The 26392-nt window shown below is 48.9% G+C and overlaps 4 protein-coding genes across 4 annotated transcripts, besides 8 other annotated features; 2 read left to right on the plus strand and 2 right to left on the minus strand.

Annotated features, from left to right (window-relative positions):
* The first annotated feature begins 1133 nt into the window (after positions 1-1133).
* Positions 1134-1153: a microsatellite.
* A 348-nt stretch (positions 1154-1501) lies between these two features.
* Positions 1502-4759, plus strand: NFIA_026910 (putative translation elongation factor eEF-3; the record flags this gene model as incomplete). The annotated part of the gene is made up of 2 exons (XM_001261513.1): positions 1502-1689; positions 1750-4759. 2 exons carry the CDS (start codon positions 1502-1504, stop codon positions 4757-4759), a joined length of 3198 nt encoding a protein of 1065 aa, XP_001261514.1.
* A 988-nt stretch (positions 4760-5747) lies between these two features.
* Positions 5748-5781: a microsatellite.
* Positions 5782-5878: 97 nt separating this feature from the next.
* Positions 5879-7381: a mobile genetic element.
* Positions 7382-7578: 197 nt separating this feature from the next.
* Positions 7579-7646: a microsatellite.
* Positions 7647-8204: 558 nt separating this feature from the next.
* Positions 8205-8264: a microsatellite.
* A 100-nt stretch (positions 8265-8364) lies between these two features.
* Positions 8365-8411: a microsatellite.
* Positions 8412-10106: 1695 nt separating this feature from the next.
* Positions 10107-10216: a microsatellite.
* Positions 10134-10175: a microsatellite.
* Positions 10217-16601: 6385 nt separating the features above from the next.
* NFIA_026920 (ribose phosphate diphosphokinase subunit PRS1) lies at positions 16602-18221 on the minus strand (the record flags this gene model as incomplete). The annotated part of the gene is made up of 4 exons (XM_001261514.1): positions 16602-17663; positions 17720-17840; positions 17892-17901; positions 17963-18221. 4 exons carry the CDS (start codon positions 18219-18221, stop codon positions 16602-16604), a joined length of 1452 nt encoding a protein of 483 aa, XP_001261515.1.
* A 281-nt stretch (positions 18222-18502) lies between these two features.
* Positions 18503-19341, plus strand: NFIA_026930 (bifunctional precorrin-2 dehydrogenase/sirohydrochlorin ferrochelatase MET8; the record flags this gene model as incomplete). The annotated part of the gene is made up of 3 exons (XM_001261515.1): positions 18503-18598; positions 18680-19161; positions 19212-19341. 3 exons carry the CDS (start codon positions 18503-18505, stop codon positions 19339-19341), a joined length of 708 nt encoding a protein of 235 aa, XP_001261516.1.
* A 380-nt stretch (positions 19342-19721) lies between these two features.
* On the minus strand, positions 19722-26016 carry NFIA_026940 (Arf family guanine nucleotide exchange factor SEC7; the record flags this gene model as incomplete). The annotated part of the gene is made up of 6 exons (XM_001261516.1): positions 19722-20052; positions 20110-21165; positions 21219-21585; positions 21643-23954; positions 24014-24198; positions 24250-26016. The coding sequence occupies 6 exons, from the start codon at positions 26014-26016 to the stop codon at positions 19722-19724; spliced, it is 6018 nt and encodes a 2005-aa protein (XP_001261517.1).
* Between the last annotated feature and the right edge of the window lie 376 nt (positions 26017-26392).

The raw sequence follows: 26392 nt of genomic DNA on the forward strand, positions 1-26392 counted from the left end.
CGTGCGCTTATCGTTATCTAGTCAGAACGGCATGGCATGGACGGAGTATCTACGGAGTACAACAAAGAGTATCAGCTTAGCCATCATCTTACTCTGCGGGAATGACCGGCAAGAGCGGATAAAGCGACCGAATGGAGAAGGCTTTCCCAACTCTAAAAATAATCTTTGTTTGTCGTCGTCATTTTGCTGGCCTCCCAGACTTCCACATGTTTTTGGTACAAAGACCGAGCCCAAAGGCTAAGTAAGAATCGGCTGCGCCACCAAGTCAAGGAACAGTAGAGGATCTTTGTGGCGACAGAAATAGTCCCAGCAGCATCTGCAGCCCCAACAATTTCACGGAGACTAGTCAACTGCAGTGGTTTACTGTTGCATCCCCGGATTCACACCTGTCAGGGACTAGAACTTCTAGCCCAACAGCGCAAATGCTGATCAAGGGATGCGCAGCATCCGGTTTTTCAGTATATGAAATACTCATTGCTGTCCATCGTCATATTCAAGCCCCCGTAAGCCTGCTCAGCTCGTTGTTAATTAAAGAATGGTAACTGTACTTCATTTGATTTTCTGCCCCGGGTTTGTGCAAGTGTTGTACATAGATTCCATCAGCCTTGTAATAATCATTCATTAGAAGAAAGGGGCTACAGGCTGTTGCTCAACCTTCAAACTATGATTGGCTGGAAGTACCTCCATATTTCAGAATTATTCGATCCATTCATTATTGAAGTTGCCTCCTAAGGCCAAGTTACATTCCACTAATCTTATCGATTTCCCATTATCACACCACTGAAAGATCATAAAAGTTTTCTATGCTAATAGAACTTGAGCGAAGTTTTTCCATCGCATCGAATAAAAAAACCGGAAACTCTGAAAAAGAACTTTCAGTATTCGGTTTGTCCGATCCAAATTGATGAGTGAGCCAGAAAGGAAAAAGAAAAAAGGTTCCAGTCAAAAATCATTCCATCAACTGGGTTCCTCTCCCTGTCGCCATCATGGAGGGTTGCTGGCCAATCAGAAGCGGCAAGATTAGCCCGAAGGAAGACACGGACCCTATCGGGTTGGTTGCTTCGACAGCCAAAGCGGCTAGTGTAAATGCGGTCTTAGCGCGGGACAACGATGAAAAATTTTTATCGTCGCAATTTTTTTTTTTTTTTTTTTTCGCTGCACTGTAAGGTTGGGCGGCAAAAAGAGGCCACAAACCGATAAATATCAACCCTCCCCATCCTCCTATTCCACTCTTCCTTCTCACTTTGTCTCCCTCCTCATCCTTTCTTCTTCTGAAAAGAGGTCTAGTCCTCTCTTTACTTTTCATTTTCCTTTTTGTCTTCTGTATAGACAAAAGCATAGATTTTATCTAGAGCGTCTCTTGCGTCGTCTTTTACACAGACGCAGTTTTCGTGGGCCGCCACCTCTTGATTGAGATACCCTAATAGAACGCCCGTTCTTACTTATTTTCCTCATCACTTAATTCTTTTCAACCTTTCTCGTCTTCACGATTTCGTCCAAAATGCCTGCTGTTGATGTTTCTTCCGTTCCTGCCGTCTCTGGCAAGGAGACTGCCCAGGCTGTCGCCGTTCTCGAGGACTTGATCAAGAACCTCAACATCTCGACAAGCGCTGACGAGGTTCACGCTGCCACTGGCAACCTCGCCACCTACTTCAGCGGTCCTATCCCTGAACAGACTCTACCTCTCAAGTAAGTTTGATTGCATGTTTTGCGAAAATATCTACATGGACTAACGTTCGCTTCACTCAGGGCTGTCGAGGCATTCCAGAAGCAGCTCAACAACAAGAAGGATGCCACTGCTCGTGAGCGTGCTTGCGAGGCCATCCGCGCTATCGCCTCCCACCAGACCATCGCTCCCGGTGTTGAGCCCCACCTCGTCTCTCTTCTCGGCCCCGTCCTCGCTGCTGCCGGTGACAAGATGACTGCCGTTCAGAAGGCTGCCCAGTCTGCCGCCCTCGCCATCGTGCAGGGTATCAACGCCAACGCTGTTAAGGCTGTTGTGCCTGTCATTCTGAACTCCCTGCAGAACGCCCAGAAGTGGCAGGAGAAGATGTGCGCTCTTGACTGCCTCAACTGCCTCGTCGAGTCCGCTCCTGCTCAGCTCTCCTTCCGTGTGCCTGAGCTGATCCCCGCTGTGTCTGAGGCCATGTGGGACACAAAGGCCGACATCAAGAAGGCTGCCTACTCCACCATGGAGAAGGTTTGCGGTCTGATCGTCAACAAGGATATTGAGCGCTTCATTCCCGAGCTCATCAAGTGTATCGCCAAGCCTGAGAACGTTCCCGAGACTGTTCACTTGCTCGGTGCCACCACTTTCGTTTCCGATGTCACTGGCCCTACCCTCGCCATCATGGTCCCTCTGCTTGACCGTGGTCTCGTCGAGCGCGAGACTGCCATCAAGCGTAAGTCCGCCGTCATTGTCGACAACATGTGTAAGCTCGTGGAGGACCCCCAGATTGTCGCTCCCTTCTTGCCCAAGTTGATGCCCCGTCTCGAGAAGAACTTCGAGACCCTTGCCGACCCCGAGGCCCGTGAGAAGACCAAGCAGGCCTTGGACACCCTCGTCCGTGTTGGTGATGTTAAGGATGGCAAGATTCCCGAGATCTCGACTGCCGGTGACGTTGAGACCGTTGCTGGTATCCTGAAGGATATCCTCTCCCCCAAGTACAAGGCTCAGATCGAGAAGTCTGAGGCTATCATCAACTATGTCGGTGCCATCGCTGGTCAGCTCGTTGATGAGAAGGACGCCGAGGTCATCAGCTGGACCCAGAACGCTCTTCCCTACATCACCGCCATTGTTGGTGAGGAGGAGGCCAAGGCCATTGCTGAGACTCTGCGCAAGCGTGCTTCTCCTGGCGCTGCCGACGCTGATGCCGTTCTCTCCGACGAGGAGGAGGGCGAAGATCTCTGCAACTGCACCTTCTCTCTTGCTTATGGTGCCAAGATCCTGCTGAACCAGACCTCTCTCCGCCTGAAGCGTGGTCAGCGTTACGGTCTTCTCGGACCTAACGGTACCGGTAAGACTACTCTGATGCGTGCCATCAACAACGAGCAACTTGAAGGCTTCCCCAAGAAGGACGAGGTCAAGACTGTCTACGTTGAGCACGACTTGGATGCCGCCGACACTGAGCAGACCGTCATTGGCTGGACCATGAAGAAGCTCCGTGAGGTCGGTATCGACATCGCTCAGTCCGAGGTCGAATCGAAGCTTGAGGAGTTCGGTTTCCTGCGTGAGCAGTTCGAAGGCCCCATCACCTCTCTGTCTGGTGGTTGGAAGATGAAGCTGGCTCTTGCCCGTGCCGTGTTCGAGAACCCCGACATTCTGCTCCTTGACGAGCCTACCAACCACTTGGACGTCAAGAACGTTGCCTGGTTGGAGAACTACCTTTGCAACTCTCCTTGCACATCCATCATCGTCTCCCACGACAGCAAGTTCTTGGACAATGTTATCCAGCACGTTGTCCACTACGAGCGCTTCAAGCTCAAGCGTTACCGCGGTAACCTGAGCGAGTTCGTCAAGAAGGTCCCCAGCGCTCGTTCCTACTACGAGCTCAGCGCCTCCGACATGGAGTTCAAGTTCCCCGAGCCTGGTTTCCTTGAGGGTGTCAAGACCAAGGCCAAGGCCATCATCCGTGTCAGCAACATGTCCTTCCAGTACCCTGGCACTCCCAAGCCCCAGCTCACCGACATCACCTTCCAAGTTTCTCTGGGCTCTCGTATCGCCGTCATCGGTCCCAACGGTGCCGGTAAATCCACTCTCGTCAACGTCCTGACTGGTGAGCTCATCCCCACCAGCGGTGATGTCTACCAGCACGAGAACATCCGTATCGCCTACATCAAGCAGCATGCTTTCGCTCACATCGATAACCACCTCGACAAGACTCCCTCGGAGTACATCCAGTGGCGTTTCCAGACCGGTGAGGACCGTGAGACCATGGACCGCGCCAACAAGATCGTCACCGAGGATGATGAGAAGGCCATGGACAAGATCTACAAGATCGAGGGCACCTACCGTCGTGTCATCGGTATCCACGCTCGTCGTAAGTTCAAGAACAGCTACGAGTACGAGTGCTCGTTCGCTCTTGGTGAGAACATCGGCATGAAGAGCGAGAAGTGGACTCCTATGATGAGCAATGACAACGCCTGGATTCCTCGTAGCGATATTATCCAGTCCCACGCCAAGATGGTTGCCGAGGTTGACCAGAAGGAGGCCCTTGCCAGCGGTCAGTTCCGTCCCCTGGTCCGCAAGGAGATTGAGGCCCACTGCGCCAACTTCGGTCTCGATGCCGAACTCGTTTCCCACTCCCGTATGCGCGGTCTGTCCGGTGGTCAGCGTGTCAAGGTCGTCCTCGCCGCCTGCTCGTGGCAGCGTCCTCACGTCATCGTCCTCGACGAGCCCACCAACTATCTCGACCGTGACTCTCTGGGTGCCCTGTCCAAGGCTCTCAAGTCTTTCGAGGGTGGTGTCGTTATCATTACCCACTCCCGTGAGTTTACCGAGAACCTGACCGAGGAAGTCTGGGCTGTCATGGACGGCAAGATGACTCCTTCTGGCCACAACTGGGTTCAGGGTCAAGGATCCGGTCCTCGTCTGGCAGACAAGGAGGGAGATACAGAGGTAACGGATGCATTTGGTAACAAGAGCGTCGTCGAGAAGAAGAAGAAGCTCACTTCCAGCGAGCTTAGAAAGAAAAAGAAGGAGAGGTTGATGAGAAAAAAAAGGGGTGAAGAAGTGTTCTCTGATGAGGATGATATTTAAAATGGTCTCGGTGGTTGCTCTGGCTTACAATTCGGCGAGTTGCTTATAGATGTTATGATAGTATGAATTTGATGCACATGTCGCTTGACGATGTTGAAGCTATACAAACTCCGCAGTAGTATACCAATTTATCAATCACGTGACAGGCTAAACTGATCGAGTCTGCTTTGCCGCCTTCTCCCCTCTCCTGCAATTTCCTCCCATAATAATAGTCAGTTTGATGTCCGTATGCTGCACGAAGCTTATAAACTTATTAATACTAATAGGATTTTAGAACAGATTATTCTCATCTCTAATATTACTATAATTAATATTAAGTTCTATGACTAGCTTAGCTTTAGATTTCAAGATGCCAGATCATCCGTTCAAAATCTTTCTCTGGAAAGATGGCTTGGGGGCGTATATTTCCAATAGCGTGGGTAACGGCCTGATCATGTTAGTTAAACTATTTCATTCACATTATCTTGCTGCCCTCAAGCCTGGCTTATATATTAGGCTTCATTCCTGTTCTCATAGGGACAGGCGCGAAAGGCAGCGGCCCATATAGGTTAAATTATGATGCCTTCCCAAGATATTGGAAACAAGGGAAAGAGAAAACCCAAGCAAGACCATCTAGTAAAGATAAATATCTAACAGGATGTAACTTGTACTCCAGCTAGAGATTCCTCTTATTAAGGGCTAGCCAACCCACAAAGTCCATTTGGCCAGGATTTTGTGTCTCAAGCTCGAGCTCTATGGGAAGATGATCGATCCTGGTTTGAGACTGCTGGTGAGCTGCCCATCTGGGGAACACAAGGAAGTTGGGACGCGCCGGTGGAAGGTCTAAGTGGTATCTCCAGAGTAGCCTAGACTCAGGTTAATCTCCAGACCATGTGTGCAGGAGTTGTTTTACCACAGAGATGAGGAGTGCATGGTCTGGTGCTCAAGTATATATTGAACCTGAATTCACCATCCACGCTGAGTAATCAGGAAAGGACATAACGTATTTCACAAGCGAGCGTGACACACAAGCGAGCGTGACACCTAACGCGTTTTGGACGGGACCAAAAATCTCATCTAATTCAACTACGAACCATGCCTCCAAAAGCACGTCAAAATTCAAATAACTCTATTGAGAAAGAGGGGAGGGTCCTACTTGCAATATCAGCTATTCAAAAGCAAGAAATTCGCAGTATTCGTGAAGCTGCACGTGTTTTCGATATCTGCCATGAAACTCTACGTCGACGACTTAATGGAAGAACTTCACGCTCAGAAATACGCGCCAATAGTCATAAACTGACTCAAAATGAAGAGGAATCGCTTATACAATGGATTCTTTCGCTAGATTGACGTGGAGCAGCCCCCCGACCGTCCCATATACGAGAAATGGCTAATATTCTTCTTGCTGAGCGCGGTACGACACCTACTCAATCAGTTGGAGAGAATTGGGTTACCAACTTCATTAAACGACGTGATGAAGTGAAAACACGCTATACTCGACGCTATGATTATCGACGAGCAAAATGCGAAGACCCTAAAGTGATTAAGGAGTGGTTTGACCGCGTACTTGTCACTATAATGCAACATGGGATTGCACAAGAAGATATCTATAATTTTGATGAAACTGGCTTCGCTATGGGCCTAGTAGCTACTGCACGAGTAGTTACTAGAGCTGATTACTATGGGAAGGCCTCTCTCGTACAGCCAGGCAATCAGGAATGGGTTACTTCAATCGAGTGTATCAACTCTACTGGTTGGGCGCTTCCTCCATACATTATCTTTAAAGGAAAGGTCCATATAGAGGGTTGGTATCAAGATTTTAAGCTCCCACGCGATAGCAGGATTGAAGTTAGTCCTAATGGATGGACTACTGATGAGATAGGCCTTCGCTGGCTTAAAAATCTCTTTATTCCTGCGACTACTAGTCGTACGACTGGGAGATACCGTCTTCTAATTCTTGACGGCCATGGCAGCCATCTCACGCCTCAATTCGATCAAATATGCAGTGAGAATAATATTATTCCTATCTGCATGCCAGCTCATTCTTCCCACAAGCTTCAACCTCTGGATGTGGGCTGCTTCGCGCCTTTAAAAAAGGCGTATGGGAGCTTAGTGGAGCAGAAAGCGCGCTTAGGAATCAATCATATTGATAAACTTGATTTCCTAAAGGCCTTTCCACAAGCTCGAGAAAGCGCTTTTCAAGCAGAAACTATTCGAAATAGCTTCGCAGGCGCTGGCCTAGTTCCATTCAATCCAGATAGGGTGCTCAGTCAGTTGGAGATCCAACTAAAGACCCCTACACCACCAGGCAGTCGATCGACCAATTCAGCGCCTAAAACGCCCTATACTATTAGGCAGCTGGAGAAGCAGGCATCTGCTACAAAGAAACTACTTAGGGAACGCGCTCACAGCCCTTTACCTTTACTAGAATCGCGATTAGACAAGATTATTAAAGGTCATGAATTGACGCTTAATGAGCTTGTTCTTGCGCGGGAAGAAATACGCAGATCTCGCGCTGAGAATGAATGGAAAGGTCAAAAGCGAAAGCGCTCTACTAGGCAGCTAGCTATTGCAGAGGGCCCAGCTATTCAGGAGGGCTTAGAGCTATTCCAGCATGAGAATAAGGTGGATAAAGGTCAAGATGCGCTTCCTATAGATCCTGCACTTTCTGCAGTTGGGCCGCGCGTACGAGCGCCACCGCGCTGCAGCGATTGTCATATTCTAGGACATAAGCGATTGCAATGTCCTAATCGAGTTCCTAATTAATTTTTAGATAGAAATGCAATTGTTTGGTTGATAGAGGCTCTAGTATTTAGCCCATAGGCAGGAATTGGCGGGCGGTGTCACGCTCGCTTGTGTGTCACGCTCGCTTGTGTGTCACGCTCGCTTGTGTGTCACGCTCGCTTGTGAGATACGTTAAGTTATATATGTAATAGATCACTCTTTATACTTGACCATTTAATATCAAGAGCCCAGGAGAAAAACAACTAAGATAACACCTGACGACTACTCCGACTGCATGGATGGAGACGTCAGCTTCGCCCTCCAGTAGCGGTGGGTCTGGTGCGACGGGGCCGCTGGGCTGGGGTGTACACTCATATACATTGAATATCACATTTAAAAGTCTTCAGTATAGACCACAGTATTCACTAATTTGTTCACATCATATAGAACATGTCATTTACTGGCACTCAATATGCTTCTATTCACTTATGATAAAGCCTCAGCTATTTAGCGCTGTAGACAAGCGAGGAAGCATAGACTTAAAAAGCTCTGCCTCCCCCGTTCTTCTTCAACTGCTCTCTCATCTTCTTTTCCTTCAACTTCTCTCTCATCTGTGTCTTCAAATCTCCATTCATCAATCAGTTCATGTGTTTCGGTGCTGTGGTACAGAATATGATGTCACTTGAGAAGACACTCAATGCATGCAATCTAGGTCGATGACTTGCCAACAATGTGACACCATAGCACCAGCGCCAGCGCCAGCGCCAGCACCGGCAACAGCCAGAGCAGCAGCAGCAGCAGCCTCCTCCCGCTCCCCTGGCCCCAGCCCTGCCCGGACTTGTGAGCATTCTTAATATCCTCCTACCTTACGAAGGACATGTAACTAATCTTACTTCTAGCTGAGCAAGAAGAGGCGCCGGAAAGAAGCAAGAAGAGGCGCCGGGAAGAAGTAATCCGGCGCCAGGAGCGCCAGGACCTCTGCCGGGAGGTAGGTTTATAATCTAATAATAGATTCATCAGTGACTAATATTATCTAGATGGCGGAGAGGTTCTTGTGCCAGAGGACATCCAGGCAGGGCTGGAGCCCCAGCTGCGGCCTGATTTAACACGGGCCCAGCTGCTCCGGGTCGAAGAACTCCGTGAGCAGTTGGAGACCCGGAAGGGCGGGAGGAGGCAAAGAGGAAGAGGAGGGAGGCGAAGGAGGCTCTGGAGGCGGCCAAAATGGCCTTTGAAGAAGCCGACCAGGCGTGGATGGCGGCAGACAATGCCGTCAAGGCATCGTCCCTCGAGCGGCGCCAGTATTATGCTCCGCAGTGATATTTTTATTTTTTTTCCCTCTTTTTTACTCTTCTTTTTCTTTGATTTTCTTTTTTTTTAAAAAAATAGAATTTTTATGAGAGAAAGAGGGCTTCTCTTGGACCTTGCCAGTCTGAAAGAGACTAGGGACCAACACCTGGCGCGAAAAAGAGACCTACACGAGCAGATCAGAGGCCTCCAAGCGGAGGCAGAGGCGGAGGATCTTGCTTTTAGAGCGACTAAAATAGAGATCAGTAGTGTTGTTCGGAAGTTGAATAGACTTCACAATGAGTAAGGGACAACAACGTGTCCCGTGAAGGAGGCAGAACTTGACGAACTCACGAGAATGGTTTACAAAATAAGGAGCTCGTTCTCGTGGGCTTTTCAAACAGACAGTGATCGACAAACTATTTCTGCTTTTCGCCAACAGCGGCAACCATGATGCGTGAGTCCCCCTTTTCCATTTTATTGCTGCTTCTGATAGTCCGTATAGATATCGCAATCTTTCAGGCATTATTTCCCTCATTTCGGAATTGGCCGGGAGAATTAGATATGATACCATAGTTTCTATGCGCTTACTTTTTCACTCGCCCCTTGAACAGTTTCCGCAGGGGATACTGGCTTTCAATCATCGAGATAAGGCTTGATGTTGTGTGTTGGGCTGGCTTCGAATTCGCTTTATAGTGGGCTCAAAATTGGGTTGTACCAGATGATGAGAAGTCGAGGAGCCTAAACACTGGGCTACCCTATCCCTGGGCCCTGACCAGGCCCTCCGGAAGGAGGAATTCCTGCACGAACTTACCCAGCTGAAGGAGGTGAAAGACCAGTATCTACAGAGGATGGACGAGATTGAACGGGCTTGAAAGAGTACTCCTCCATGAACAAGCCATCGAGGAGCTGCAAGCCGCGGCAGAGGAAGCGGGAGTGGACTTCAAAAGACAAAGGCGGAAATCAGTGACATAGTGAGGAAGCTGAACAAGTCCCATAGGCAGGAATGGGGGACAGGATTGATATCACTGATGGACATGTACGGACCCACATCTATACATCACTCAGACATCGCTCGAAGAGAAGTTCGAAATTTCTAAAGCTATCATCTTAGCAGGATCATCAAGAAGGACGAGCGGACTCAGACTGCTATGCCAAAGAAACAGTGCGTGAGCTAAGGGCTTCCGACTACTCGATTGTGAAATGAGCTCGTCTCATTACCCTGGATGAAGCTCGAGCCGGGTATTGCAAATGATGGAAGGATTTACATTGAAGATCCAGGATCTGGGGTCGTCAAAGCTCATATTCCTCTGTCTCCTTCTTTGCCCTTTCGCTCATGAGCAAAAGCAGCAGAGCGGCGCAGCAGCAGTATCAACAGCATCAGCAGCAACAGCAACAAGCAACAACAACAACAACAACAACAATAACAAAAGCTACCAAAGCAGCAGCAATACTAACAGCACAGCAGCATTGATACCACTTCAAGAAAGCCTCACGTCTGATCAGGTTATCCGCGATGTCGGAACCGGCGTATAAACATACACTTCGAGTCCATCTGTGCATCAATCAGGAAACTGTCACACATAGAATATTTATTAATAACTATGTCAAGGACATACATCTCAGAGATCCTTCAGTTCAATCAACCAACCGGTAGCACTACCATCGATCAGAGACACAAAAAACGAGTATTATTGGCCGTCATGTGCTCCATACCTTCCACCGGTTAATTCCAGGATGCACATAGCATAGTACGCAATCCCTGAAGAAGCAATGACTCAACAATAGCACAAGGGTGTATGGTATGGATTTAGAATCCAACCAACGGCAATCACGCCTTGGACCCTTGTCCTTGTGAAGCTTGGCTGGGTGGTACACGATGCATTTCGAGTGGTACAAGCTACCACAACAAACTAAGTCAATGGGCACGAGACCTGATCCCAAGGGATCTACACTGATTATTTTTTTGGATAAGGTGTTATGAGAGTAGTCATTTTCTAGCACTGAGTCTGAAAAGGGTGTAATGGGGTGCGTTGCCGCGTCAGTTGCCTGAGTCTATGTATGTTCTCTATTTAACATTCCCAGGGAAGCAAACGAAGAGCAGCCTGGCCAAGAAACCAAACTGAAAAGATAAAATCAAAAGTAGAGACAGCCACCTGTATGCCATGCAGAGGAGCGCCCATCAAGAGAAATCAAGTAAAAAGATAAGGACCTAAGCTTTTGTCCGCTGAACCTGCCACCGAGTAACAATACAGTGCTGAAAGAACAGTTCATGAAAACAGCAAGATTGGGTCGTGTCTTCGCAAACGTCATTAAGTAGAGAGCTGAGGAGTTGATGGTAGTTGTGTGTGCTTCATGAAATCGAGTACGACAGGTCAGAGAAGCCTCGAGCAAGGTGAGTATCACAATTGCCAGCCAGTCGGTCAGGATGCGAACATCCGCGAAGGACAGTCAACTGATAGACTGAGAGCTTTGAGAATTGGTTGAGTCTTGTACGAGTTGACTGCTTGAGATGCCACGAGGGTGGTCTAAGGATCCTATCAGCAAATTCCACAGCCTTGACTTGTTCGAATGAGAGCCTACCGGTCCAGCACGACGCCGTGGATGTCTAGTGCCTAAGCTTTGGCGTTATGGCATGCATTGCAGCGACAGTGACCACAGATCTTGCACCGCCAGATAGCCACAAACGGACCGGAGTTGCAATCTGAGCAGCGCCAGGTGAGAATATTCCCGTTGGTAGCTTGCACAATAGCGAAGACATGTCCTGAGCACTGGTTGGCCATGTTGATGACTGTCAGAGGTTAGTATGTGAGCAGAGGAATGGCAGTCATGCTTGGCTCCGCCACGTACTTATTGAGTTCAACACGGAAGTGTCAAATAAGAAAATCTTATCGGGTCGAACCAGATCTCTGGGTCTCGCTAGACAAAGGTGTAAGGGCGATGGCTCCTTCTTTATCCGAATAGTTGGGAAACAATACCCGGGCTCTAGAGTCGAGATAAGGCAAGGGCGTATGCAACAATGCTGCAGGGTCCAGACAAGATGGTAGGGATGGAATCTGGAAGAACCGGAACAAAGGATGTGTCGGTGTGCAACGATCAACTTATGCTTTGGATTGGTAAAAGAGATGGAATAGGGATTTGAGTGTTGTGTGTAATGAAGAGATCGGTTGAAGCTGTAGACGACGACTCCATAGTATATATAGGCGACGTTTCAATCTCAACCAGATGGTAGAAGCGTAGGCCTAGCGATGATCCGATGAACACATCACTCAAAATGGATCTTGTTTGTCTTTCCTCAGGAGATTGGAAGGATGCGCGATTGTACAACGTTCTAACTACGGGGTCCAGGCCTGACACCGGCAGATGGCTTGACTGTGGCTGTAGGGAAGTTGCTTTTCGAGGAAAATGATGTTCTCTCACACAATGCATGCAGCCGATAATTGCGGAACTGACAATTAGGTCTGTGGAGAAAAGAGCCTGGATTCTTTGAGGAAGAGGAATGGACAATGGTGGAATGGAGCCTCAGAATCCCAGACGAATAGAGAGAAGGGAGCAAAAAGTACTGCTCGAACTGCACGATGGGCCACACAACATGAGACAGAGATGAGATCTGAAGCAGGAGAGAGACAGGAAGGAGAGTGAGAAGGTGGGAAGAAGAGGTTCGAAGACGCATGGAAAAGTGATGTATAGTCGACAGTGGGCCATGGACAGTAGCAGCAGTCCCGGGGAGATGGGAAAGCGTCAATAGTCCCAATCTTAACTTTAACAATAAGATGTTTGACAAATTATTGGACACTGAATATCGAATTAATGGTTTGTTCTATTTTTTCCAGCATTATTGGAGACGATTTCAAATAGACCAAGATACGGGTCACTCCACAGAAATATTAAGGTATCGAGGACTAATAGGAGTACTCGGAGTATCAACTAGTAGTTAATAGGGCATCATATAGACTTTTCTTTCTGATTTGACATGTTTTTATTCCTTGCAATGTACTAAACATCCATCAAGATTGTCCCTGAGCCAATTGGGAGATCGACGTCTTTTGATTGGAGGTCGAAAAAAGCACAGCCCTTCCCACTTTCCCAGCCAAATGGTGCTGGCGATTTGGCATGGACGATCTCAAGATCTAGCAATCAGAGGTGCAGCTACGCTTTTCTACGCATTACGGTCCGGAATACATCATCATTTGTCACATAATATGTCTTAGGTGCAAATGTTTGCATCTCATATCTCTTTTCTTTTTCTGCGGCTGCGGTCATCTAGACGTCAACCATGATCAAGGATCGTGAGGATCAAACCCAGATCCAAGGGCCTGGAATTCTGGCCGGTGACAAATTCCTGCCCATAAATTCTCCGATGTAGATATATCATCCTATGGTATGCATAGGGTAATGTCATAACACCATCATTTTTATAGCGTGGCGCAACATCGAATCGATAAACTGGATATTGTTTGACAATGTAGGAAAATGGTAGAAATCTCAAATGAGCTAAACAGACTTGATCATGAAGATTTCTGTGAAACCGAATCCCAGTCACTGTAGGACAATAAAGAAGAACAAAACAAGGACAAGGACAAGGTTTATGAACAGTGTTTCACCAATTCCATCATAATGCCTTGTGAGGCTACGTGATTGTTCTTTTCATGTTTTTTTTTTTTTTTGAAGCTTCACAAAGGACCAAGCTCGCCGCAACTCAGTTTTGTTTTTCCAAACTTACAACTAGTAGTTAGTTAACTAGTTAGTTAGCAAGTGCCTGATGATTAATCTCGACCAACAGACCACTCAAAAAGTCAAAGTACCTTAGTAACATATTACTAGTTGACACGATCCACTCAAAGCAGGGGAACTGAGAGAGGAACGGGAAACAAACACATACAATTCATACCACCCGCCAATGAAATTGGCGTGTCCTACCTACATAAGCTAGGTGCTACTGTACGTACTCTACCATATTATGATGAGTTATCCTTCCAGAGAGTTCCCTACTTCTTTGTATTACTCTGTACATGAGAACAATGACCCTGGAAGAAGTAATCATAATACTCTAGCAGATCTCGCCCGATGCTGGATGATCGTGGCGTGCTTGTGCAGGGTGATCCGCGGGCCCGCCAACCTGGTTCGCGGCTAGAGTGGCTTCTCTGCCAGCCCTCAAGCTCAAGGTTATCCATAGTCTATCAATGGTCAAATTGATTTGCTATGATGTACACTGCGATAGCCAAATCGATTCATGCCAGTTCGCTCTTTGGAAAGAAACAGGACGGTCGCCCATATTTATGCCTTTTCAAGAGTGTATGTAACATGTAACGGTCAACTGAACTTTCCACCACACTCAAGACTACACCGAATAAGTAAATGGTCGGTTCTGGACTGAACTCAGGGAACTTCCGGAGACCGAAAAACGAGCGAGGGAACTATTTTAAAAAAGAAGTTCGGGCCCTCTTAGTGGTTCTCCGGTGGACATTTTGGCCCATTCGGGACGCCTGCAGTGGATCTAAACCCAATGCTTCATGGTCTTTACGAATTGACGGCACGCGGACTCCTCCGTATATTGAAACGATTAAGTTGATGGCTCGAGAGTCGAGACTGATTCGAAGGAACGCTAAGGGAACAGGAGGGTATCCTGGACACATGGAGGCTGCCAGTTCCCTGTCAATCGCTTATTCATAGTTGCTATTGGATTGTTGATTGTCGTTATCACACCAACCTGGCTCAAGACAAGCATAGTACGTATTCACCTAGGGAATGTGCAAGAGGCATGATGAAATCCCTACCCTAATCAACTGATTGGTCCTCATATACGATATGGAACCGAGCAATCCATGTCGTTGTCCACCGTGTCCTAAAATACGAGCTGGAAAGCAAGACAAGCCTGGATTCTCTGAAAAGTCCAATACTCCACAGGAGAACGAACTTTGGCTCTGATCTACCGGGGGTGCTTCCCCGGTGCACTAAGTCCCAACCATCTCGAACTAATCCGAGACTGCTCAGTTCTCACTTGTTAGTTCTCACCCCTTGCTCATTTTGCCACAGCCCTGGACTCGAAATTAAAAGTCCTTTCCGGCGCCGATGACGCATGGTACTTGTGCGGTGTTTTGACAAGTCGACATATCACATTTCATTGCCGAGTGTGCGTCTCGCCCTCGCCCATCAATTTATGACCATGACTTCGGCGGGAGGTCCATACTTGGGGGATCCCCACTTAAACACACTACGTACTAATCTCAGACGTACTTTTGTGACATTAATTTGTGTGCCTCCTGGCGCCTTGGAAACCATCGCATCGCAAGCTCGATGAGGTGAGGCTGCAGCTGAATGTCAATCCCCACTCCAACCGCAGCCGCAGCTCTGATTGTACATCGAGATAGTCGACAATTTCTTCTTCGTCGCGACAATGCATATGACAAGCAGGTGGTTGGATTTTGGAATCAGTATCCGCATCGCTGCACCCCCTACCGCGATCCAGGGATATGTATGCTACGGTGTGAGTCCCGCCGACTATCTATCAGAAGTATGCAGGGGGAGGCCCGAGAGCAAGACCTATCCTGGAATTCGGGTCAGGCTGTCAGCACTATCACTACGCCGTGGGGTACTCAAATGATATTACATATCTCATCTCATCACAGTGATATTAATGGCGATCCTGATGATGTCGTTTATGAATTATGAGGTAGATCGAACCTTCTCTGTAGAACTATGTCCATAGAAGCGCCTCACCGCAGCGAAGCGCCGAGTGAACGGGTATGCGCACACCGCTTGATAAGCACCCTTGTTCATAAAGAAGACATCAGACAGGTTTCTGAGTCCATATTTGCGAGATCGTCGGACTCGCTCCGGAACTGACTACTACGAGGCTACGTATCAGCTAGCTCTGCGGGTTTCCTTGCAATCAAACGAGGGTGACCTGGATGGAGACGAGAATATACAGCATAGTCGCAGTAGAGATCTATGAAAAGACCAGTCGGCTACCTCTTGCGCTGTAGATCTTACAAGGATCCACCGGAAGAACCATTTCAGGGGCAGCACGAGACACTCCTACGACTTACTGACAAGCCATTCGCACATCTATCTATTTGCTACTAGCTCATTGTGATACATAACATGAGAATGTTCGAGATGTTCTCTTGCATCAAGTCCACCGGTCCAAAAGACCAGAGCCCACATCAATTGACGGGACTCAGACGTTGATGCCTTCGTTCCTCGAAATAGCCCTGCAGCGCATCCGTCCCTCCATGCCAAACGACACGAAGAAGACAGAGAACTAACAAGGCCAAATGTTTGCTCTTCCAACGCTCCGTTAAGAACAATCTTTGTAAAGACAAGATGCTCCTGCAGTACCCAAAGTGGACTGCACCGTTGGTGTAGATGGACTTAGTCCGGTGAAGCTAGCTTCAGGATCCGTATATCACTGAAACAGAAGAATGCATGTGTCTTGCCAATGCGACATTGGGGATGATATTGCACTATAGGTGAGCAAAGAATGCTCAATCTTAGCCTATTCAGACGTCAAACCTGAGCGCCTTTGTTCTGACGCCAGTGAGTATTCTAGCACCCTTGCCATCGGGAGAGAAAATGTCCAGCAAATGTATCACAATGAAGATACACTCAAAACCCTTGGCCTTCTCGTGAGTATAAAAAAATTGATCATCAATACAAGAGAAAAGAAGAGAGTCGTAAGCTGTCGTTACTGTTGATGCATCATTCTTACCAACATTTGGGATTGTTGTACGTTCATTCATTGATAGTGTGCGAAATAATCTCGTATACCACAGGGATAGACTTCGCCACGTTATTTAGTCGTTGAGGTGGAAAAGCGCCGACACACTGAGTTGGAGTTAGCAAATTGACTCGGTCAAGAATCAGTCCGCAGAACTACAGACCTTTCACCGTAATGGTGGCGTCGGATACTCTCCGCAAGAAGACTCGAAACGTCGATTATAACCAGTTTCTTCGACTTTCTCATCTTCTGGGGAGTTATTGGGAAGGTATTTGTGACGACAATATAGTCGATCGCGTCACACGCTTCCATCTGCTCGAGGGAATCGCCGCCAAAAAGTCCATGTGTAGCAATGCAGTAGACCTGCTTAGCCCCGCCTCGTTTGACAACCGTTTCTGCGGCAGCAATCCACGAGCCACTCTTGTCGATCATATCGTCGACAAGGAAAACAGTCCTGTCTCGGACATCACCTACCAGGGTGATCATCTTCTCTTGCTCGACGCTTCGCCCGTTGCTCTCTTCCTCATCCGAAGATTCAGCGGCATCGAACGACCCGCCAAGAGCATGATCTCCAGGTAGAGAAGATGTGGTCGAGATAAATGAGTTGACCATCGCGTCTGGGACGGACTCTGGTTGATCCTGGCTGGACGGCTGTCCTGGAGTTGTATGGCCAGAGGCAGGTACCGAGGTGGGACCACCCGACGGGAAATCATCATCCACGATATGGCCCTGTACAAGTCGGCCAGTGATCACATCACGCACACGCACGTCTGTGTACTCGTGAGCTGCTTCCAACTCTGACGGGCGACGAGCAGCGGGTGGTGTCTCCGGGCGCAGTAGTTCCTCGGGCTCTGTGGTGTTGTGTTCGCTCGATTCGCCGCCGTGGGAGTTCTTGCGGAGGTGCAGGACAAAAGGCTTCGGATCTTTGGGAATGCTATCATTCATAGAGTCGAAAAAAACAGTACTATCTGTCATGGACATAGTGACCTTCGGACGGCGTCTGTCGGTTGTGACAATGCCAAAATTGAGCTTCAGGGTGTCCGCTAGCGATGTTACACGCTTGGTACCTCCAGCGTTTTTGCTAACAACGACAGCCTCCTTCCAGCCAGGGACGTTCATCCGAATCCAACGGGCAATGAAAGGCTCGGCAAAGAGGTTATCCACAGGCTTGCCGAAGAATCCTTGCATTTGTGACGCCTGGTATTCAGTCAGACGTCTATTCGTCCGTTGTACCAACCATCTATTAAACTCACATGCAAATCTAGAGTAATGACGTGGTCTACTCCAGCGACCGAAAGCAAGTTCGCCAGCATTCGAGCGGTGATGGCTCCCCGATGGCTCTTCTTTTTCGACTGGCGGGAGTAAGGAAAATACCTCGTCCATGTCAGCACAATGCGTAATTTTCACGTTAGACGGGCAGCATACGGCATAACCGCTATTGTAGAATCATGTTAGTTATTGCGCAAGGTCATCAAATAATTCGACGAAAAGCTCACCTGTAATCGACTTCGCGGAACCACCCTTGCAAGCAGAGATCATGATCAAGAGCTCCATGACACTGTCATTGATCTTCTGACTGCCGCTCTGGACAATGTATACATCTTGGTTCCGCACGGAAACTCCAATGTCCACTCTTGTCTCGCCATTTGCAAACTTTCCGAGCACTGCCCGAGCGGGGAGTGTGCCTAGACGCTCGCAGATGGTCTCAGCAAGGACAGGGTGGGATGTCCCAGAGAAGATTTGTACTCCCCGCATCGTGACCTATTATGTACTGCGAAATGAAGGCATGGACAATGGGGAGAAGGGGGGGAAGAGTAAAAAGGAGGTAGTGGTTGTGAAGGGCATTTCAAATGGCCGAGGGAAGAGGAAAAAAAAGTTGGTGGAGAAGGGAAAAGGTAAAAATAGGCCAGGTCGTCTTCGGTGTCTCTAGCTCCCCGTACAATGGCCCCGCCAATCGATAGATAGCGGCACTGCAAATGACTCCCCGCTACAGATAACGTCTCAGTAAAGCTTCAAAATATCTATCCTATGCTAAAATGTCGCACAAGTACCCTCCAGTCCAGGGAGGGGGCTCCATGATAGTTGCTTGGCAAGTCAAAGATAAACATGTCCTAGTGGTCGGCGGTGGTGAGGTATAGTCTTATGCATGTTCAGCCGCAGAAAATATATATATATATGCATCACCACAGAGCGCTAACGAGAACATTCAACAGGTAGCTGCAGGCCGCATTCTCCACGCTCTGAACGCCGATGCCAAAGTAACAGTCGTCTGTCCTCGCTCAGGTCTCAACGATGAAGTTGCTTTCCGTGTATCTGAGGGCCAAGTCACGCATGTCGATCGCACATTTGAGCCAGAAGATCTAGAAGGAGCAGATATGGTACTTTGCGCCATTGATGACCCCGACGCCTCGTCTCGCGTCTGGAAACTGTGCAAGGAGAAGCGAATACCTGCCAACATAGCCGATGTGCCCGCAGAGTGCGACTTCTACTTTGGCAGCATGTACCGTGATGGACCGCTGCAAGTGATGGTGAGCACGAATGGAAATGGACCTAAACTTGCAAGTATCATTCGCAAAAAAATTGCAGCATCATTGCCCGACAACATGGGTGCCGCCATAGAAAATGTGGGCAAACTACGCAAGAAACTACGCGAGGTCGCTGCCAGGCCAGAGGAGGGGCCTAAGAGAATGAAGTGGTACTGTGGACCTTACCTTTCCGATTGAGCTGCCTGCTGACTTATTAAAGGATGTCCGGGGTCTGCGAGTCATGGAGTCTCGAAGAGCTCGTGAGAATGAGCGAACAGGACATGGATCGTCTTCTTGCTCACTTCGCATCTGGCAAGATTCCGTCTTATAATGAAGTCCATTCCAGCTAGTTGATGCATGTACAATTTGCTAGTTCAACTGGGACAGCGTCGACTGTGTCGCCAATATCTGCTTGCCAAGAGTGATGCGATTGATGTATCGGCTTGATGCCGCTTTACGGCCACAAATATCAGAGTGACAGCGACGTCTGCGTCGCCGAGCTCAAGTTCGGTAATTTGATATTGATAGAACAGGTAGACGGTCTGTATTCTTATAATTTACAAGTCCGAGAATGACAATGCAATATATTTGTTAAGTCTACATTCAACACTCCTCCAGAGTGGGCAATTGAAGTAAAAAAGCCTCTTATAGAGTAGGCAAGGATATCCAAAAAGAAATAAAAGTCAAAGGCCAACAAACTACCGTTTCATCAGAACTCCGACCCCAGACACTAGTGATCCCGACTATACCTGCGGGAGTGGTGCTGCGAGATAGAGCTCCTGGGGCTGATGGGTGTCTGCACAGCAGCTATACCCAGTCTTGCTTCTCCGATTCTTCGAAGCAGGGACTGAAGAGCGAGGCGGATTTCGGGGTTAAGGTCGCGGCCCAATAGATCGACCGCTAATGGGTAGAAAGTCTCGACATGTTTATCGAAACCTTCAGACGGGAAGTTTGTGTAGCCCTCGATGACATCAACAACTACAGGGCGCCAGGCCACTATGTTTCGGTGCTGAGAATCTTCATCGAGTCGGACGAAGCTTCGGATAATATCAGCGCAGAGACTGGACAAAATTATTTTGTTAGCAGTGGTTGGTAACGACGAAGTCCGTTATACTTACGGAATAAGCGCAGCCTCTGTTTCCCCGCGGCTGCTCTTTCGTTCTTCTCGCTCATCGTGGTACATGCGGAAAAGGATGTGAACATATGTAGCAGCACTGCCACTTTCCTGTTTAAGCAGGTTGGGCGGTTGTTTCATAAAGCCTTGGCGCCAGAGCTGCATCCGAAGCTCTTTGTCCTCGTTGAACTTTTTCGCAAACTGATAGCTTTTCTTAAGCAGCCCCATCAAACGGAGAAGTTCGTGGCTTGGGATCTCAGCATAGACCTTGTCATTCGAAAACAGTTCGTGGACAGTCTCAATCATAAGTAGCTGAAGCACGCAGTTTGTTATGATACGATTGAAGAATCGGCGCCGCGCAACGGTCACGGCAGCGGGTTGCTGTTGGGGTTCGGCCTGCGGGCGGTAATCTTCCAACTCGGGGGTCGAAGCGGCAGGCATGTCGCCCTCTTCGTGCTCAGAAGTCACAGGCTGTGATCCATTCACCCTGGGGGCGTCCGATGGAGTTTCCCGGACAGGCGTTGACTCGGCTGTCTCTTGCTCCGGCTTGTGAAGGTCATCCTCGTTGGATGCCTCCCCGTTCCCGTTCTTAATTGAAGCTGGCTTCGAAGATATCGAGGCGGCGGCTGTGAATAACTCGTAGGCCGTGGTCCTGCTGAAAAGCTCCACGAAAGCACCTACAACCTTGGTCCAGTGTTCCTGCTGGAACTTTGCAACATTCTGCAGAATCAGTTGTTGCAGGCAATTGCTACCGATCCGCGCAATTGTATCGTTTTCTTGGCAGATGCATAGTGTAAGAAGTTCGAGTATACGACCCAACATATATTCCAGCGCATCGAAATAATGCGTGAAAAGTGTAATCATGTTCCTCAAGGCTTGTATCATTGTTGTTGACAGCCATACGGAGAGTTCTTCATGGTTTGGCACCTTGGACATCTCCGATTTAGAGTGAAGGACGACGAAGATAGGATAGAGAAGCTGTCTCCACAAGACATCCCAAAATTCTTGAGGGAAGTCGCCTCCGTGACGAATCAGTGTGTCAAAAAGATAAGTCAATGCTCTGGTTTCCTGATCAGCGAGGTTCCCGGGGCAAAGTCAGAACTCGGAACTTACCTTGATCGAACCTCAAGGTCATCACCCGTCATCAGTACATCCTGGAAGGCAATCAAAATAGGATACCAGAACTGCTCTTCTTGAGATTGCCGTGATAATTGTTTGGCCAGGTTTGTGCCGTCCTCTTGAACGCCTTCCGATGTAGTTCCACGGTGTGATAGAGGGCACTCCGGTGTCCTGAGCATCTTCGTGACAGTTGATTTCAAGGTCTCGATCGCTTGCAAAGACTTCTTCTGGAATCGCATGTTCTTGGAGAACTCCGTGAGACAAACGATTAGGTCAGGGAAAGCTCCCTGTGTAATGACCACACCGAACCGCGTGTTGTAAATCTGAGTGACATGTTCGAATGCCATGTTGACGATGCCCTCTTCTAGGTATTAGCATCATCATCACATAGATCCTAGGCGATAAGAAACTTGCTTACCGTATGGCTCTCGGGCAGCGACTGTGAAGACGCCGAACATTGTTTTCCAGCCTGAGCGAATGTTATCTCCACGTGCCTGGATCATCTGTATCAGGCATCGAAGAATCATATCCTTCACAGTAACAGCATTACTATTGGCCATCACATGCTCAAACGGCTTGAGAAAGTCCTTTTGGAATTTGAAACCAGGAAGCTCTTCAATTTCCAGAAAACGCATCGAGAGTTGCCGAAGGGAATCCAGTGCAAAGAACACCACGGTAGTGTTGGTGTGGCATCCAACCTGATTGAAGTGCTGCCCAAGGACGTCCCAGATCTTCGACCACTCTATCCTGACTCTGGTCATGTTGTAATAGCTGATTTCAACAAGCTTCTGCAAGCTGTATGTTCGAGGGGACTCTGTCTGACCTGAAGATTGAATCTCCTGCCAACTCACTTCGCTTAAAGCGCGAACAAAGTCAATGATAGCTTCATGAGTGAGATTTGCAGTATTTGTAAAGATGCGGTCCACTCCGCGTATCATTTCAGCGGATCGACTTTCCATAGCAACCTCAGAACGGAAAGCCGTAGGTCCGTTGACTGACCGCGGACGGGGAGGGCGTCTTGACGCCTGCATAGATTTGCGGGATCCATCAGATGGAGTTTGTGGTACAATACGGGCGCGTGATGGATCGGGTAGTGAACCTTCATCGACGCCATCAGTGAGAAGTTGAAGCCGGTCGAGCTGGCTGACACAGGTGAGGACTTCCCTCCAGGAACTCTTCAGGTTGTTCCCTTCGGTGAGCGCCACGTCGAGCAGCGCCTTCAAAGCCTCAACATTCTTCGGTACCATCTCCCTGACATTGCCCAGATTTGTGAATTTGGCAAGGCCCGTTACGAATGCGACCCGGGGAGTCTCCAGATCAAAAGCGCAACTGATACGTATTGCCAGTTTCATTCCTTCCATGCAGAGCTTAATGGTTTCAAGATTCTGTGTGTCTTGCATGGGAGCAGACAATCCAGAGAGGAAAGACATCCAAGTCACATTGAACATAGATCCAACATGCCGTACCGAAGTCGCGGGGATGAAGCGTGAGAGGGCCTCTCTAACGGCCGTCTTCCGCTGCGCTCTAATCAAACTCCGATAGAGCTGCTCCGTCTTATTGGCCATTTCTTCAGATGCTTGAGCATACTTTTCCCCTTGGATGTCCCTTCCTACCGTTGCGAAGACCTGTCCTGCCCTGGAAGCTAAGCCGCCTGTGGTAGCGGACGTGGCAATGCCCAGATTTGCAGCGTGCTCTCGTTCAGTGTCGAGCACGATCTCGTTGTTGGCGATCTCATCAAATATGGACCCCAGATACTCATCGGGCAAGTCTTGGTTATCGTTTATACCCCGATTGTTCTTGATGAAATCCTCTTTAGTCATGCGGCGACCCTTGATCTTAGCGCTATGTTGATCTGTATTGAGCATAATGACCGAGTAAGCCAACACGTACGCAGTGTCCGCGTTGGCGAAGGCATTCGGGTTTTGAGTCACGTAGCGCTCGGCAAACTTGAGCATGAAACGATCTATCTTCTGGGCCTCCCCGGGCAATCGAAAGTGTTGCAGGAATTGACGAAGTGCATCCACAAAGCGTCGCTTAGAGAAGTCCATTTGGTCCACAAATGCATGCATAATGGCAATGTTCTCTGCGTCGCCTTCACCCAGATATTCTCCTATCATGGCCTTATCCAGTCGATCATTGCGAAACAGGAAACTTGCAATGTCCTCGGGCGAGTCCGAACGTATAAAGCCCTCATGAATAAAGAGCTTGATACCCCGCTTGGCCTTGAAGTTGAACTGCTGAATTGCGTTCATCAGCGCGGTTTTCCTCTGCTTGACTTTCTCGATCTGGCTTGGATCGTCCTCTGCCACAGGTGTCGACCGACCAGTACTGCCGTCGGTGCCCTCGACTCTTGGAGAGGATAAAAAGGTCGCAGCGTTGGTGTCTATCGACTCTCTGGAATTATCGATTGATTTCTGGGACAGCAGATTTGTAACCCCAGCGGCTGGGTCATCAATTCGTTGAGAGGCCCAGTTGTCCAGTGACTGTAGAATTTCCACTAAACATTCCAGCGACTGGTTCTTCAGGATATACTCAGACGGTACGTTTTGGAAAGTTGGTTGCTGAATACTGGCTATGTGCGCTGTCGTGAGTGTCGGAGGCAGCGTCCCGCTTTGATGCCAATCTGCGCCCACTTTTGATACCTTGACATGGTGTTCTTGATAATGCTGCTGTTGGACTGCGGAAACTGCGACAGGTACGCTCGAGTATCGTGAAACTTGTTCAATAATGCTGCAAAAACAATCAATACTGCGCCAAAGAGATTGAGACAAGACGTGATACAAACGTACTTTTGGAAGATATTCTCCAGCGCAGTGCGATCACAGTCATAATTGAGGTATATCTCCACCAATGCACGAGGATCATCGGCCAGTCTCTCCACAAGCTCCATGAAGTACTGCTTCTGAAAAGCAGGTGAATTCCGTTTTTCGAGAATTGCCAGGTATATCTCTTTCAAGAAAACCTCAAGTTCTTTCTGTGAGGAGTTAGAACCCGTCAGACAAAGAAGATAAGCACATGGACAAACCTTCATCATCACTCTCATATGCTTCAACATGAGCCAAAAGATTTCGCAGCAAACCTCGAAGACCCTGGGCACTGAGCTCGACCCGTTTCGACTCAGACTGAGGCACAAGTGGGGCCGAACAGCTTGCAGAAGCGTCATAGCATCGGAGCTGTTGGAGCTGTTCCTGATGGTTAGAAGCGGGGAGGTGAAGACCGCGACGTGGTTGTTGATGAGGTAATGAACGAGGTGCAATGATAACAACTTGGACCTCATATTCTGAGACTTGAGATCTTGTTGCTGTTCGTGGCTAAGGATTTTATGGCTCAGCTTGCATAGAGCTCGAAATACCAGGAAAGCGTCCTTGATGTAAATCTCGTCCTCATCATCGTCAGTTGTCCCGTCGCCGTCCTCCTTTTCTTCCCCTGATGTGCTAGACAATGACTGCGTTCGTTTTTGACCAAGCTTGGCGCGGGTAACCATTGTCGGCGCGTTATCCGCGACCGACGTGACATCCTTGCCTGACTCGAAACTTTGCAGAGTAAGCTTTTCTCCAGGCTCCTTCGCGACGGGTTGATCGGGTGCTACAACAGAGGCTGCATCAGATGCCTGATCCTGATCGGTTGACAGGGGCACTTCAACCGTTTCGGCTGTCGCAGCGTCAGGTGTGTTCTCCTGTCCCCTTTCCCCTTCACGCAAACGTAATTCTTTCAGCTCGAGTCTCACACGGACCCTGTCGAACACTGTGCTGACCATCTGTGTCAGTGACCCTTGGGCAATCTGTTGGTTCTGATTAGACTTCGAGTAGATGAAGATGTTGTATATTTGGCGGACAGCCTTTAGGAGACCAGCTCCGTGTACCACAATCTTATCGTTCAGGACTGCCGCAAGAAGTGACTTGATGATCTGTTGCTGTATCTCAAGGGGAGTGGCTTCGTTCTCGAAGCAGTCACAGATGGCATCGATTGCACGCTCGATGAGAGGAGTTTGTTCTGGCGTGGCCTCAGTTTCCGAGCCCTTGCGATCCTGAGATGATGGAAAGGCAAAGTAAGAGTAAGTTATGAGTTTCCCGATACAGTCGAGCGCAGTGACTTGTAAGGGGATGCTGAAGCTTTTTGTCGCAAGCTGAAGAGGGCGAAATATAAGCTCCGGATCAATCGGCTGACGGTCTGATTGCTTAACGTTCGCCAACGCGCTCTTCACGGCATCATCCAGTTCTTTGCTCTTCTTGGCTTCCTTGGACGCCCCAATTGTCTCGAGAGCGTTGACTATGAACACTGCAGAGCTGACAGGTACGGAGCGCTGAGTGGCATATGTAGCAGTCGTTGATCTCGAGTCGGAGCGCAGTCGGGTATCTGGTGTAAGCTCAAACTGGGGGACAGCGCCGTCATCCTGCTTGTCGCCAGCAGAGTCTCCTGGAGGAGCCTCTGCCTGATCGTTTCCCGAACTAGCGACATCGTTTGCTTTTGATTCCGGCTGAGGGGAGCCGTGTTTCTCGGGATGTTCAGCATCAGCGGCGTCGTTCGGAGGACTCGGAGGTTTGTCCGCGGTCTCTGTTACTTCGGAGGAGTCTACTTTGATCTGTGGTGAACTGGAGTCTGTAACTTCCTCTATATCAATTTTCTGCCTCTGTGATTCGAGAGGAAGAGAAGGCTTGGAGTCTTCCTCGACAACATTTTCAGACTCAACAGGCGTTGAGGTATCGACAGTATTCTCTTTGTTGTCTCCCTGCGGCAGCACCACAGATGTCCGATTGGGCTCCTGCGAAGAGCCGTTCTCAACATCCGCCATTTATGCGAAACTCCGAGCGGAGCATTCAACAACTGAAACGAAAAATACACATGGAATGTAGAAATCGGACTAAGGAAAAAAGAATGACGGAAGAAGATAGAAACCGTGGGCCGGAGTATCGCGCTATTGCATGGGTCCTGGAGCTGATGCGGCTGCGTGTCTTTCTCCCGCAGGCGGAACAAATATACGGCGACCGCTGCGTGCCAAAGATGCGGCGCTGGGCTTACGTAACTCGGAGAAGCCCGCCCTGGAGAAATCCGGCGACAACTATTCCGATCGCTCACCGGAAGCTCAACAGAAAAGTTCCAGGAGCTGCATCCCCAACTCTCTGATACAGGCCCTACCACTTGCCAGACTCATCCTCCGGCCCCATCTC

Source organism: Aspergillus fischeri, genomic scaffold (assembly GCF_000149645.3).
Source record: "Aspergillus fischeri NRRL 181 1099437636263 genomic scaffold, whole genome shotgun sequence".
NCBI lineage: Eukaryota > Fungi > Ascomycota > Eurotiomycetes > Eurotiales > Aspergillaceae > Aspergillus > Aspergillus fischeri.